The 15,326-nt window shown below is 43.0% G+C and overlaps 1 protein-coding gene and 1 pseudogene across 1 annotated transcript; one reads left to right on the forward strand and one right to left on the reverse strand.

Annotated features, from left to right (window-relative positions):
• Positions 1 to 370: 370 nt before the first annotated feature.
• On the reverse strand, positions 371 to 14,557 carry LOC123728232 (optineurin-like; annotated as a pseudogene).
• Positions 3,785 to 9,013, forward strand: haaf (Hemagglutinin/amebocyte aggregation factor; the record flags this gene model as incomplete). Its single annotated transcript, NM_001141304.1, is given in 5 exon segments — positions 3,785 to 3,874; positions 4,156 to 4,234; positions 8,128 to 8,316; positions 8,581 to 8,733; positions 8,821 to 9,013. Coding segments are annotated over 5 exon segments (560 nt in total), but the record flags the coding sequence as incomplete, so codon positions are not given.
• Positions 14,558 to 15,326: the final 769 nt, after the last annotated feature.

Below are 15,326 nucleotides of genomic sequence, written 5' to 3' on the forward strand. Positions count from 1 at the left end.
CAAAACACACTAGATGAAGAGATTTAAAACATCGCATGGCAGCAACACAACACAACACGGTAGCAGCACAAAACAGGGTATAAACATTATTGGACACCGACAACAGCACAAAGGGTAAAAAGGCAGAGACAATACATCACGCAAAGCAGAAAGCTGTCAGTAAGTGTCCACGATTGAGTGTTTGAATTAAGAGATTGAGATAAAACTGTCCAGTTTGAGTGTTTGTTGCAGCTCGACCTGCTTTATAGCATAGATATAAAGCAGATTCTGTTCTATATCCATGGTGGGTACTCTGTTGCATTTTTTTCAGGTGGATCAGAGTTTTATTCTCTAGATGTGTGTGCAACAACAAAGACAGACAGAAACAGCCTACTGTACCAATAACACCTTTATTACATATTTTCATAATTATATTACAGAATCACAGGATTTGTAAATACATCTGGATACAGAAGTTAGTAGTTAGCTAATACAGTACACAGTCCCTTGCATAGTCATACATCCTGCAGGCTACATAGGTTTAATTATGAAATGTACAAACCATGATTATGATGGATAAAATGGATGTTCAATATACATTTACAAAAACTGTCTTGGGCATCCTTCCCTCCGTTGAATTATTCAAAACGAAATGTCTATGCTGTAATCATGATCTATTCATGACCTTCATCGAAACAGCTTGATTAAATTGAACCACCCGAAAATCCATAATAAGCATTTAATAAACCAAATTGTTTCTTGCTAAAGAGTTAATTCTAAACTATGTGACAGACAGCTGTCAAAAGAAAATAAACGAGTTACCACACTTAAAATAGAAAATTCCAGTTCTCCATTTATCACCTAACAGTATATTAAACGTGATGCATTTTACAGGATGTTTTTCACCCCTAACAAAAAAATGAGTGTCTAGTTGCGCTCTGTAAGAATACATTTTATATTATAGTTAGTTATATGTTCTAAAACATAGACCAGAGCAACATAGCCATGAACTGCAAAATAAATGCACTTTTTAAAGCATAAAGGCTGCATTTTACTCTGCAATAAATCGAATGATGACGAACTAGAGGAAGAATCGGAGTAAGGTGCATCTGCGGCAGTTGTCTTTGTTGTTGCTGATGACTATGATGAAGGCTCAGATGATGCAGTCCATGATGTGAATCTGCAGGCTGTCCAGGTCTGGTAGGATCTCGTTACACTTGGGGCAGACTTGCTCCGGTATATTCCCCTGCTGCTGCCAGTCCCCGGCATCACCACCTATCAGACACACAGTGGTATGGTAACGGTATTCCCTTATATACAGTCGTGGCCAAAAGTTTTGAGAATGACACAAATTAATTTTCAAAGTCTGCTGCCTCAGTTTGTATGATGGCAATTTGCATATACTTCAGAATGTTATGAAGAGTGATCAGATGAATTGCAATTAATTGCAAAGTCCCTCTTTGCCATGCAAATGAACTGAATCCCCAAAAATCTTTTCCACTGCATTTCAGCCCTGCCACAAAAGGACCAGCTGACATGTCAGTAATTCTCTCGTTAACACAGGTGTGAGTGTTGACGAGGACAAGGCTGGAGATCACTCTGTCATGCTGATTGAGTTCGAATAACAGACTGGAAGCTTCAAAAGGAGGGTGGTGCTTGGGATCATTGTTCTTCCTCTGTCAACCATGGTAACCTGCAAGGAAACACGTGCCGTCATCATTGCTTTGCACAAAAAGGGCTTCACAGGCAAGGATATTGCTGCCAGTAAGATTGCACCTAAATCAACCATTTATTGGATCATCAAGAACTTCAAGGAGAGCGGTTCAATTGTTGTGAAGAATGCTTCAGGGCGCCCAAGAAAGTCCAATAAGCGCCAGAACCGTCTCCTAAAGTTGATTCAGCTGCGGGTACGGGGCACCACCAGTACAGAGCTTGCTCAGGAATGGCAGCAGGCAGGTGTGAGTGCATCTGCACTAACAGTGAGGCGAACACTTTTGGAGGAAGGCCTGGTGTCAAGAAGAGCAGCAAAGAAGCCACTTCTCTTCAGGAAAAACATCAGGGACAGACTGATATTCTGCAAAAGGTAGAGGGATTGGACTGCTGAGGACTGAGGTAAAGTCATTTTCTCTGAAGAAGCCCCTTTCCGATTGGTGCATCTGGAAAAAAGCTTGTCCGGAGAAGACAAGGTGAGCGCTACCATCAGTCCTGTGTCATGCCAACAGTAAAGCATCCTGAGACCATTCATGTGTGGGGTTGATTCTCAGCCAAGGGAGTGGGCTCACTCACAATTTTGCCTAAGAACACAGCCATGAATAAAGAATGGTACCAACACATCCTCCGAGAGCAACTTCTCCCAACCATCCAGGAACAGTTTGGTGACGAACAATGCCTTTTCCAGCATGATGGAGCACCTTGCCATAAGGCAAAAGTGATAACTAAGTGGCTCGGGGAACAAAACATCGATATTTTGGGTCCATGGCCAGGAAACTCCCCAGACCTTAATCCCATTGAGAACTTGTGGTCAATCCTCAAGAGGCGGGTGGACAAACAAAAACCCACAAATTCTGACAAACTCCAAGCATTGATTATGCAAGAATGGGCTGCCATCAGTCAGGATGTGGCCCAGAAGTTAATTGACAGCATGCCAGGGTGGATTGCAGAGGTCTTGAAAAAGAAGGGTCAACTGCAAATATTGACTCTTACCATCAACTTCATGTAATTGTCAATAAAATCCTTTGACACTTGTGAAATGCTTGTAATTATACTTCAGTATTCCATAGTAACATCTGACAAAAATATCTGAAGACACTGAAGCAGCAAACTTTTGGAAAGTAATATTTATGTCATTCTCAAAACTTTTGGCCACAACTGTACACACACACACACACACACACACACACACACACGCATAAATTATGTAATTATCATTGTTGTAAATAATTTGAGATGGGATGAGGAGGAGCAGTGTTTTCGTGATCAAATAAATACGAGATAACATTTGATTGGCAGATAACAATATGATGTGCCCTGGCTTGAGCCCTGCTCTCTCAGCAAGGTGAATGACTTAAAGCAATGTACTGTCCTGTACCTCTGGCTCCCTGCATGTTGCCTCCACGTGGCATGTGTCTTCTCTGCATATCGCTCAGAGATTGCCTACAGAAACCAGTTGTAGTCAGGCGGTGGATCCAAAATGGCAGTGAACGTAACCTAATATGACCAGTCTGTGATCATATTATCAATATGTAATCTGATGTGCACCTGCCCAGTGAGTCCATCTCGTCCTGTAGCTGAGTGTTCTGTTTCTTGACAAACTCCAGCTGAGCAAACAGACGTTCCTTCTCCTCGTGAATCTTCTCCCGAGCTGCTCGCTCCGCGTATAAGTCAGAGGAGTACACCTCCGCCTGGACAAAAAACACACACAATTAAAAATGACACATGCACATAATCAAATGGACACACACAAACCATTTGTCTATACGTGTCAATGATTACAAGGCGTGGTTGTATTGTTGCACAGATTAACGTGAATGCCATCAACAGAATGTAGTGTATTGGTTAAAAATTTTTATATTCAATGTTCTTTAAAATGTTGTAAAATTATGGAACAGCAAACCAATAAGCCCCTGGGGGATTAATAAAGTTAAGAGGGATAATTCATGAAAAATGTCAGTTTTGCAACATCATTTCTCAGAAACAAAACTTGGAATGATGCCAGCAATACAAACACAAAAATTACACAAGAACATGGCCCAAGAACACTGCTTGGTTGTGGCTCTATAAATGGATCATTTCCCTTGCTTGTGCTATTGTGTTAAGACTACACGCCTCAGAGAAGCCATGAACGGACCCAATTTCTATATTCTGCTTCTTGCTGGTGTCTTGGTCAACGGGCAAGGTAGGCTGTTGTTTTAAGTTGTAGGCTGAATGAAGTGTTCATTTCTTTGTGTAAGAGGTTGGTTATCAGGAAAACATTTATAATTGGCTTACAGCCCAAATACATGAAGAGTGAGTAACCAAAATGTCTAGGAGGTGCAGATTACCATTATCATATGATTATGCTTTTTGCACTCAATTTACATAATTGTTTTTACTATTTTTTAAAATACTTCCTTTAGGCAATGATGCTGTCTTACAGTACATGTATTCATTTATTGTGCCCTTGCTTGTGTGTTGCAGGCGTCCGATGGGAAAACCAATTTGACCAGCCCTTACATTTTAACTGCCCTTCAAAACAATCCATCTCTTACATAAACAGGTGAGAAAAGGCACTAAATTTGCCTACTATCAATATTCTACCAAAGTGGAATACCTCATCCTTCTTTTTGCGTCGGCACTTTCACTGACTGATTCCCAAAATGAAACGTGTTCTCTAATCGTTAGTGCTGTTCTACTTTTCATCACCAATTTTGAACAAAATGATCTCATTATGCTGCATAGACCAGTAAGTGCCAGTGTTTATTTGAGACCACCTAAAGCGAGACCGATTCAAGACCAAGACTTAAGCAAATCAAGTCCGAGTCAAGACCAGAAAAATGCGAGTCCAATTCAAGACCATGGTTGTAATTGTGTAAAATCACCACCACAAGAATTCAAAATGTCCAGTATATCTGTGTTCATATTTCAGAACAGATTCTTTAGACATATAGAAAACTAAAAAAAAATGCATGCTGAGAGAAAATAGAGCCATTCTACAAATATTACTAACCCAAACACATTGGGGAACAATGGCCTTCTAAGCCTTTAGACAAGGGCTAAGGATTTATAAAAAAGAATGATTATATTAACATGATAATTATTATTTTAGATTTTTCTCATTTAATCTCTTCAATTTTTGTTGGAAAGGTTTAACACTAAAGAGAAAAAAGATCCAACTTGGATTTTTCTTTGCTGGTCTCTGGGGAGATAAATCTAGCTAGCCAAGTCATCCATTCCTATGCCATCAGAAGCTAGATAAAGGCATATGCCATTAAACTGTTTTATGGCAACATTTTGGAGTGACAGTAGAATCAACCAATCACATTTTAAATTAATGTGTGGGACAGTTTTTACAAAAACTTCTGCCTTCTTGAAGGCCAACTGGTCACTGTGCAATAGCGAGCAGTAGTTTTCCCACAGTCTATAGCTAGCTAGCATTTGTTGTCGGCTAGTTTGCAGCAGCTGCAGCAGGTGTTATCAAAGAGGATGTTGTTGCTAATTTGTTAGCGTCTCCCTTTTCAAGAAGACTTTCAAGTTACGTTTCAAATGATCATCTGGTGAGTGAAACTGTGTTTAGCCATCTCTTTGAAAATAACTTGTGTGTGAAACATTGTTGCATTTAAAGTGGAACTGACAGCATTTTAGCAACATGAAATCTTATTAAAATCTGTTCATCTACACCACCAGGAAGAATATTACACACACACACACAAAACCTTTACAAGCAACCACTTAGATGGTCAATTTCACGTATTCATAAATTCTTAGAATGTTTGAGAATTACGTATACTAAGGCATCTGTGAAAATTATATAGCAATATTAAGTGGGAAAGAGGCTGTGCGTTTGGACAATTAATAGACACTGCAGCAAATAAAACCGAATAAAAACATCTGTCTTGTCCAGGACGGGAGTCAACACAGACCGGTGGGCTATAGCCAATCAGAGCTACAGTAGACTTTTATACCAACAAGCCATTTGTCACACAGACCTTCCATCATTCACACTGAACTGGACTGTGTGTTTACAGTCAGTAGGACCTTCCATCATTCACACTGAACTGGACTGTGTGTTTACAGTCAGTAGGACCTTCCATCATTCACACTGAACTGGACTGTGTTTACAGTCAGTAGGACCTTCCATTATTCACACTGAACTGGACTGTGTGTTTACAGTCAGTAGGACCTTCCATCATTCACACTGAACTGGACTGTGTGTTTACAGTCAGTAGGACCTTCCATCATTCACACTGAACTGGACTGTGTGTTTACAGTCAGTAGGACCTTCCATCATTCACACTGAACTGGACTGTGTGTTTACAGTCAGTAGGACCTTCCATCATTCACACTGAACTGGACTGTGTGTTTACAGTCAGTAGGACCTTCCATCATTCACACTGAACTGGACTGTGTGTTTACAGTCAGTAGGACCTTCCATCATTCACACTGAACTGGACTGTGTGTTTACAGTCAGTAGGACCTTCCATCATTCACTTTGAACTGGACTGTGTGTTTACAGTCAGTAGGACCTTCCATCATTCACACTGAACTGGACTGTGTTTACAGTCAGTAGGACCTTCCATCATTCACACTGAACTGGACTGTGTTTACAGTCAGTAGCAACAGCGTGACTTTAGATAATTAGAACACATTCACCAAATGCCACAAAATACACCTGAATGGATTTCTGCACATATGTAAACACCACGGGAGTCCTGTTACATTTGGGAACTTTACAGTCCTCTTGATCAAACCACCATGAAAAGGTCTGCTCTCTCCCCCTCAGTTATGCACATCAACAACAAGATCAACAACTCATGCAAGCCAGAGCAAGATGAGCTAAAATCTAACCAAGGAACATTAGATAAACCCTCTCAAACCTTTTCAGCTAGTTGGCCGTCAAAATTGCACTGATAAACGATGGGGAATTGTAGCCTCCGAGTACTTCTGCAGCTTGCCTGTCAATTCATGCTTGTCCCAACCAAGCACACACACACACATCAGTAGGGATTAAGAAGTGAGTATACGCCATGACCCATACAGCTTATACCTGCGTATACCCTGCACTACACCACTGGCCCTTTGTGTTTTCTAAAAAGTCCACACTGTACTAACCTGTCACACACTGAAGACCTATAGGTTCACCACTGTACTAATCTGTCACACACTGAAGACCTATAGGTTCACCACTGTACTAACCTGTCACACACTGAAGACCTATAGGTTCACCACTGTACTAACCTGTCACACACTGAAGACCTATAGGTTCACCACTGTACTAACCTGTCACACACTGAAGACCTATAGGTTCACCACTGTACTAACCTGTCACACACTGAAGACCTATAGGTTCACCACTGTACTAACCTGTCACACACTGAAGACCTATAGGTTCACCACTGTACTAACCTGTCACACACTGAAGACCTATAGGTTCACCACTGTACTAACCTGTCACACACTGAAGACCTATAGGTTCACCACTGTACTAACCTGTCACACACTGAAGACCTATAGGTTCACCACTGTACTAACCTGTCACACACTGAAGACCTATAGGTTCACCACTGTACTAACCTGTCACACACTGAAGACCTATAGGTTCACCACTGTACTAACCTGTCACACACTGAAGACCTATAGGTTCACCACTGTACTAACCTGTCACACACTGAAGACCTATAGGTTCACCACTGTACTAACCTGTCACACACTGAAGACCTATAGGTTCACCACTATACTAACCTGTCACACGCTGAAGACCTATAGGTTCACCACTGTACTAACCTGTCACACACTGAAGACCTATAGGTTTACCACTGTACTAACCTGTCACACACTGAAGACCTATAGGTTCACCACTGTACTAACCTGTCACACACTGAAGACCTATAGGTTCACCACTGTACTAACCGGTCACACACTGAAGACCTATAGGTTCACCACTGTACTAACCTGTCACACACTGAAGGCCTATAGGTTCACCACTGTACTAACCTGTCACACACTGAAGACCTATAGGTTCACCACTGTACTAACCTGTCTTACATTGAAGGCCTATAGGTTCACCACTGCGCAAATATGTCTATAATAGATTCAAAGGCTGTTAAGAGACTATTAAAATGTTTCAAGATAGGAATGTATATATTTGGCCCGGTGAAGTGGTTTTTATGTGGTGACTGAATGGAAGATGATATGAGTTTTTTTACTCTGCTGGTTTCTGGAAGAATTGAATGAGTCCTCACTGTCCTAGACCGAGTACAAATGTATCCGACACCAAGACAAGACCGAGACACTGAATATCTGGTCTCGAGTACTACAACACTGCTAGGTGCACTGCACTGTACTGCACTGTTGATACTGGGCATATCAACAAATTAAACCTTCAATTTATGTTTGTTTTCAAATCAATTCAACCATTAATATGTGCATTGTCATTGATCTATCTAATTTCAGTCAGCATAACAACGCCTATGAAGACCGTGTGTGGGGCTTTGAGTGCACAAACACGTTTGTCAATGAGCCCATATGCCACTGGTCTCCTTACGTCAATAACTTCGACCAGGAGTTCACCTTTGAATGCCCCAAAAACTATGTCCTCACCGGGATGAACAGCTATCATTCCAACCGCCATGAGGACAGAAGGTGAGAAGACCTCACCGTTTACCACATCCTATGTTACATCCTATGTTCAAATAGTAGTTGTTTATTTTTTTCAAATACTTTGAGCGGTTGATTTAGCCTGCTCGGAGTGCCATATGAGCAGCATTTGCACTTTTGGGACTATTCCATTGGGTCCATCAAATACAGCTGAAGTATTTGAAAGAAAACAAATATTTGAATCCAGGTTTGACATAATCCTGACTGTGATCAGTGTGTTATACTATACATGTATGATTTCAATCCCAGGTGGAAGTTCTACTGCTGTCGAGCCATCAGCTACTGTAACCTGAAGTGTCAGTGGACCCCTTACATCAACAACTTTGATGAGGACATCTCTTGGCATGTCCCTAGCCAGAACTACCTAGTTGGGGCCGGAAGCTACCATTCCAATCCTCATGAGTGAGTACAATGTGTGTGTGATTTTGGTGGGGGGAAGAGGTTTCAACAACAAGAATGTTTACCTCAAAATGTATTGTGTATTTTCAGAGATCGTCGCTGGAGATACCAGTACTGCACACAGAAGGCATACTGCTGATATTACGGCTGATTATTCCATTCTTGAATTAAGATTGCCTATTGCCTTCTTTCTTGTGTTTCATTTAATTATTTTTTCCATTGCATATTCATATCAAGCCACTGAGTCTGAGTAGAAGTAAAAATAAATGTTATATTTTTGGGGAAAAAGAAAAGCTGCGCCTATTTCACTTTATGAAAATATAAGCTGTTGTTAGACTTTTTTGGGAGGGTACTTAGCCTTCATTTAACTGCTGGTTTAACAAAGAAACTTCCTTCACTGACAGTCACTTTTAAGTTGCTGTATAACTCCAAAATGTTCACACAGAGTTCAGTACAATTAAATTAGAATGTTTGAACCTTTTTCCAAGTGTGAGAACACACACAACTAGATGGAGAACACACACAGAAAACCTACCTGAGCCTGAAACACAGAGATGGTCTCCAGCTCCTTCTCCTTCTGATATATCTCCTGCTTCATAACATCTATCTGCTGTTGCTTAGCAGCCAGGGCCTTCTCTGCTGCGTCCAGTCTGGTCTGCAGGTCTCCCACCTCCTTAGTGACCAGTGGCTGGAGGCCACACAGAGGGCAACGGTCAGATTCATCACATTCACCATGCCATACCATTTTGACAAAGGACAAAACAGTGCAATGTGCCAAACTAGACTGATTTCTGTTTAACAGAGGCTAAGTAGTGTGGTCACCTCTCTGTTCTTGCTCTCTTGCTTCAACTCGTTGTAGTCCTCGAATAGCTTGGTGTAGGCATCCTTCAGCTGGGTCAGGTTAGTCCTGAGGAGAGGAGGAGGGGCAACTGACTCATGATGACTAAGGAGTATTTGGATATAGAAACTCATGGCACTGACCAGTGGAAACTGATAGGGGGAGTGGGATGATTTCAAAAGAGGAGCAGGGAATTTATGTCCCAAGACCCCACCCAAGGGAATGGCCTATAGTGTCAGAGGGAGTAGGCATATGTCAGAGTGTGTGTGTGTGTGTGTGTGTGCATGCTTGACTGTCGTCCCACCTCTCCTCTCCAGCCTTCCTCTGCTCTAGCTGGCTCTGGGCCTTCATACTGTCCACCTGCAGCTTCAGTCTGTCATTCTCACTCTGTACCTCCTGCTTCTCTACCAGCTGGGCTGTCAGAGTCACCACGTCACGCTCCACATCCCTACATCTACAGAGAGAGAGGGGGATGGGGAGATAGAGAGGGACAGAGGCAAAGCAAAAGGGTGGTATTGGGGGAAAGGGAATGAGCAAAGGTTAGCATAGTTTGCACATTTTCATTGTCTATGTAGCTCTCCCTCTCTCCTCTCCATCTCTCTCACCGGTCCTGCAGGTTCTTCTTCATGCCCTCTGCCTCGTCCAGTTTGCTCTGAGCCTGCTGTAGCTCACTAAACAGGCTCATCATCTGAGCCTTCAGATCCTCCACCTCTGATGCAGCCTGACACATAACAGGCAACAGTCCAACAAACTGACAGTTCTGATCGAGAAGCTAAGGGTTAGGACATTGTAATGGGGAAATGTAAGATGAATAAAGTTAATATCCAGTTAAGAGTAATTAACAATGCTAAGCATATTTATGTTCTCTTTCTGTAATACACATGATTTCCAGTGTTTTATTTGGGAAACCTTCTGGTTGATGGTCACTAGACTTGATACTGAATGTTATGAATTGTTCATAGCTGATGGTGATTGATGCCAGACTGGAGGTACAAGGACACCGATTGTTATTGTATTCTGGGACACTGTGATTCTGTAGCAGCTGATGTTGTGACTTCCTACAAGCCTCTCGGTGGGTGTTTACAGAACATTGGTGCTGTGAGATTAGAATATAAGGGCCTGCTTCTGTGCTTGAGGTGTCTCCCTGTTCCAACTTCTATTAAACCACATTGATTTACTTTATCTGTGACTTCTTTTATTCACCTGGAAAATCCCTATTACATACTGTACATTAATACATTTCAATCTTATTAACTTCCCTGCTCTTACAGGGTGAGAGACAGGCTGGGTAAGAGCTTATCTGTGTATCTACCTTCTCCTTCCCAGAGTTCTGTTGGGGCTTCTCCTCTGGTTCTGGCTCAGTACCACATGCTGTGGTGGCTAGTGCTGGGGAAAGCACCTCTGGCAGTAGTGAGGTCTGTGTGGAGCTCTCCGTGTTAGTTACTTTCTCCTCCAGCTCTGTGATTCTGAAAGACATAGGAACATCAGTTTTTGGTTCCACCCAAACATAAGCCTAGGCAGAAATGCGGCCTACCTGGATCTGGTAGCCTGGAGCTCCATTTGTAGCCTCTCCACCCTCTGGGTCTCCTTCCTCAGGGACTGGAGCAGCTGGCTGACAGTCAGCTCCTCAGACTCATGCCTGGATACACTCATGTCATACCTGGGGTCCCTTTCATTATGATACAGGTCCTTTCCAGTATCCTCTCTCTATACACACACACACACACACACACACACACACACACACACACACAGAGCAGTGCTAAAGTCAGGACACACACCTTCATAATATGGATGGATGGAGTGAGTGAGTGTTACTCACAGCAATCCTGATCTCTATGAAGGAGTCGTCCTCTGACCCTTGACCTGTCTTGAGCTGGAGTTCAGAGTTCATGGCCACCAGGTCACTCTTCTCAGCCTGCAGACGCACCAGCTGGGCACGCAGTGCCTCCAGTTCTGCAGTCTGATTGGCTGTCTCGGCCTGGAGGTGACACAGCGCAGATAAGACAAAAGTCTGCCCAGCATTATACCCATACAATATATATATACAGTGGGGCAAAAAGGTATTTAGTCAGCCACCAATTGTGCAAGTTCTCCCACTTAAAATGATGAGAGAGGCCTGTAATTTTCATCATAGGTACACGTCAACTATGACAGACAAAATGAGGGAAAAAAATCCAGAAAAATCACATTGTAGGATTTTTAATGAATTTATTTGCAAATTGTGGTGGAAAATAAGTATTTGGTCACCTACAAACAAGCAAGATTTCTGGCTCTCACAGACCTGTAACTTCTTTAAGAGGCTCCTCTGTCCTCCACTCGTTACCTGTATTAATGGCACCTGTTTGAACTTGTTATCAGTATAAAAGACACCTGTCCACAACCTCAAACAGTCACACTCCAAACTCCACTATGGCCAAGACCAAAGAGCTGTCAAAGGACATCAGAAACAAAATTGTAGACCTGCACCAGGCTGGGAAGACTGAATCTGCAATAGGTAAGCAGCTTGGTTTGAAGAAATCAACTGTGGGAGCAATTATTAGGAAATGGAAGACATACAAGACCACTGATAATCTCCCTCGATCTGGGGCTCCACGCAAGATCTCACCCCGTGGGGTCAAAATGATCACAAGAACGGTGAGCAAAAATCCCAGAACCACACGGGGGGACCTAGTGAATGACCTGCAGAGAGCTGGGACCAAAGTAACAAAGCCTACCATCAGTAACACACTACGCCGCCAGGGACTCAAATCCTGCAGTGCCAGACGTGTCCCCCCTGCTTAAGCCAGTACATGTCCAGGCCCGTCTGAAGTTTGCTAGAGAGCATTTGGATGATCCAGAAGAGGATTGGGAGAATGTCAGATGAAACCAAAATATAACTTTTTGGGAAAAACTCAACTCGTTGTGTTTGGAGGACAAAGAATGCTGAATTGCATCCAAAGAATACATTTACATTTACATTTAAGTCATTTAGCAGACGCTCTTATCCAGAGCGACTTACAAATTGGTGCATTCACCTTATGATATCCAGTGGAACAACCACTTTACAATAGTGCATCTAAATCTTTTAGGGGGGGGGGTTAGAAGGATTACTTTATCCTATCCTAGGTATTCCTTAAAGAGGTGGGGTTTCAGCATGGGGGTGGAAACATCATGCTTTGGGGCTGTTTTTCTGCAAAGGGACCAGGACGACTGATCCGTGTAAAGGAAAGAATGAATGGGGCCATGTATAGTGAGATTTTGAGTGAAAATCTCCTTCCATCAGCAAGGGCATTGAAGATGAAACGTGGCTGGGTCTTTCAGCATGACAATGATCCCAAACACACCGCCCGGGCAACGAAGGAGTGGCTTCGTAAGAAGCATTTCAAGGTCCTGGAGTGGCCTTGCCAGTCTCCAGATCTCAACCCCATAGAAAATCTTTGGAGGGAGTTGAAAGTCTGTGTTGCCCAGCGACAGCCCCAAAACATCACTGCTCTAGAGGAGATCTGCATGGAGGAATGGGCCAAAATACCAGCAACAGTGTGTGAAAACCTTGTGAAGACTTACAGAAAACGTTTGACCTGTGTCATTGCCAACAAAGGGTATATAACAAAGTATTGAGAAACTTTTGTTATTGACCAAATACTTATTTTCCACCATTATTTGCAAATAAATTCATAAAAAATCCTACAATGTGATTTTCTGGATTTCTTTCTCATTTTGTCTGTCATAGTTGAAGTGTACCTATTGTCACGTCCTGACCAGCAGAGGGCATAATTGTGTTAGTCTTGGTCAGGATGTGGCAGGGGGTTTGTGTTTGTTAAATGTTGTGTGAGTGATTGGACTCCCAATTGAAGGCAGGTGTGTTGAGTTGCTTTTGATTGGGAGTCCTATATAGGAGTGTGTGTTTTTTCTTTGGGGTTGTGGGTAGTTGTTTGTGAGCACTGCGTTTGTGAGCCTGCTACACTGTTGCCGTTGTGAGTATTTGTTTATTGTTTTGCCTGTGGATGCTTTACTTAAGTTTATTAAAAGAAACTATGAGTATCCACATTCCCGCTGCGCCTTGGTCCATTCTTGACGACGGTTGTGACACCTATGATGAAAATTACAGACCTCTCATCTTTTTAAGTGGGAAAACTTGCACAATTGGTGGCTGACTAAATACTTTTTTGCCCCACTGTATATGTATATATACACACACACTCCATCGTTATTTTCCAAGTCTCTTCTTTTGTTATACAAAATCTAGCTAAAACTACAGATAGTCATCCATCCTCCAAACATTCATTTCTCTATTAATAAGCTGAATGTCTGGTCTAGCCAGAGAACTAACCTTGTGAACATTAGCCTTCCCTTTCTCTCACCTGTCCTCTCCTTCTCCTCCCTCCAGCTCCTCCACCTTCATGCTGAGCTCCTGGTTGTGCGAGGAGAGGGCCTCCACACGGCCGCGCGCCTCATCAAGCCTCCCCTCCAGGAACTCCTCCTCCTCCCTCTGCTTCTCCCTCCACACAGACAAACCCTCGAAGCGCTCCTTCATCGACATGTTAGTCTGCTTCAGCGCCTCTACAGGGAAAGATGCACAGAGAGGACATTACTGTAAAACACACACTGACAGAGCAGTCAATAACATAATCAGCCATTGCAAGACAATCAGAACCTCATATGCCATAACATCCCAATGTCTCCGCCCCATACAGTAGATTTTCAATAAGCTTTAAGGCTGAAACACATTCTGGTCCCCTCTCCATGTCTCACCCTTCAGGTCTCGGTTCTCCTGGATGAGATGGTTCATCTGCTGCAGCGTTTCCTCCAGGGTGCCTGTGGAGGGGATGTGGCCGGGGTGAGAGCTAGGACCCCGGGAGATGTCCCCGTTCACCATGGGGGAGCTGGACGCCATCACTCTACAGCAAGATGAGGCGGTGTGGAGACATGCAAGTGGACAATACATTCTCAGACCATGGAATACACTAGAATGAGAATAGGGACTCTGATTCTAGGGAAGGCTAGGACAATCACACTATATATATATTCTCTAGAGCTGCATGCATCAAAACAACAAACAGCACACGCCGTGTCAGAGGTGTGAAGGAATACTATTGCACAATGACTCATGTACACCGGGCAATAGCCGTTATTGAATAATCTTATCAGCAGCTGTCATGTGTCAGGCGGCTCCTCACAGTGCCCACCAGAGAGAGGCCAGCAGCCTGCCTGAGTTGGCTGGCCACTTTTCATGTCACTTAATAAACTGATAGTATATTGTTGCGATGTTAAAGCAACACCTAGCGAACTCTTCAAGAGGTTCGGACCTTTTGGTGCAACGGACCTCTTCGCGTAACTCACGTGTTTCCCAAACTCGGTGGACGTTTTCGTTTCTGCCCTAGCACTGCAGAAAGGATTCAAATCATCAACTAATCATCAAGCTTTGGGCAAAAACCAAAACGTGCACCCCTTTGAGTTCCAAGGATGGAGTTTGGGAAACACCGGTTAACCGTTAAGGCACGTGTCAAACTCATTCCCTGGAGGGCCGATTGTCTGCTGGTTTTCACTTCTCCCTTGTACTTGATGAATTAAGGTCACTGATTGGTTAAGAACTCCCATCACTTGGCTGTAGGTCTTAATTGCACACAAATTGAAAGGAGAAACCAAAAACCAGCAGTCACTCAGCCCTACATGGAATGAGTTTGACACCCCTGTGTCAAACTAATTTTGAAAATTGAATCTCTCCAGAAATAAGTTTCTCACTGTTGCCGCCTGTTATAGACCCCCCTCAGCTCCC

This window comes from Salmo salar, chromosome ssa17 (assembly GCF_905237065.1).
Source record: "Salmo salar chromosome ssa17, Ssal_v3.1, whole genome shotgun sequence".
NCBI classification, from domain to species: Eukaryota; Metazoa; Chordata; class Actinopteri; order Salmoniformes; family Salmonidae; genus Salmo; species Salmo salar.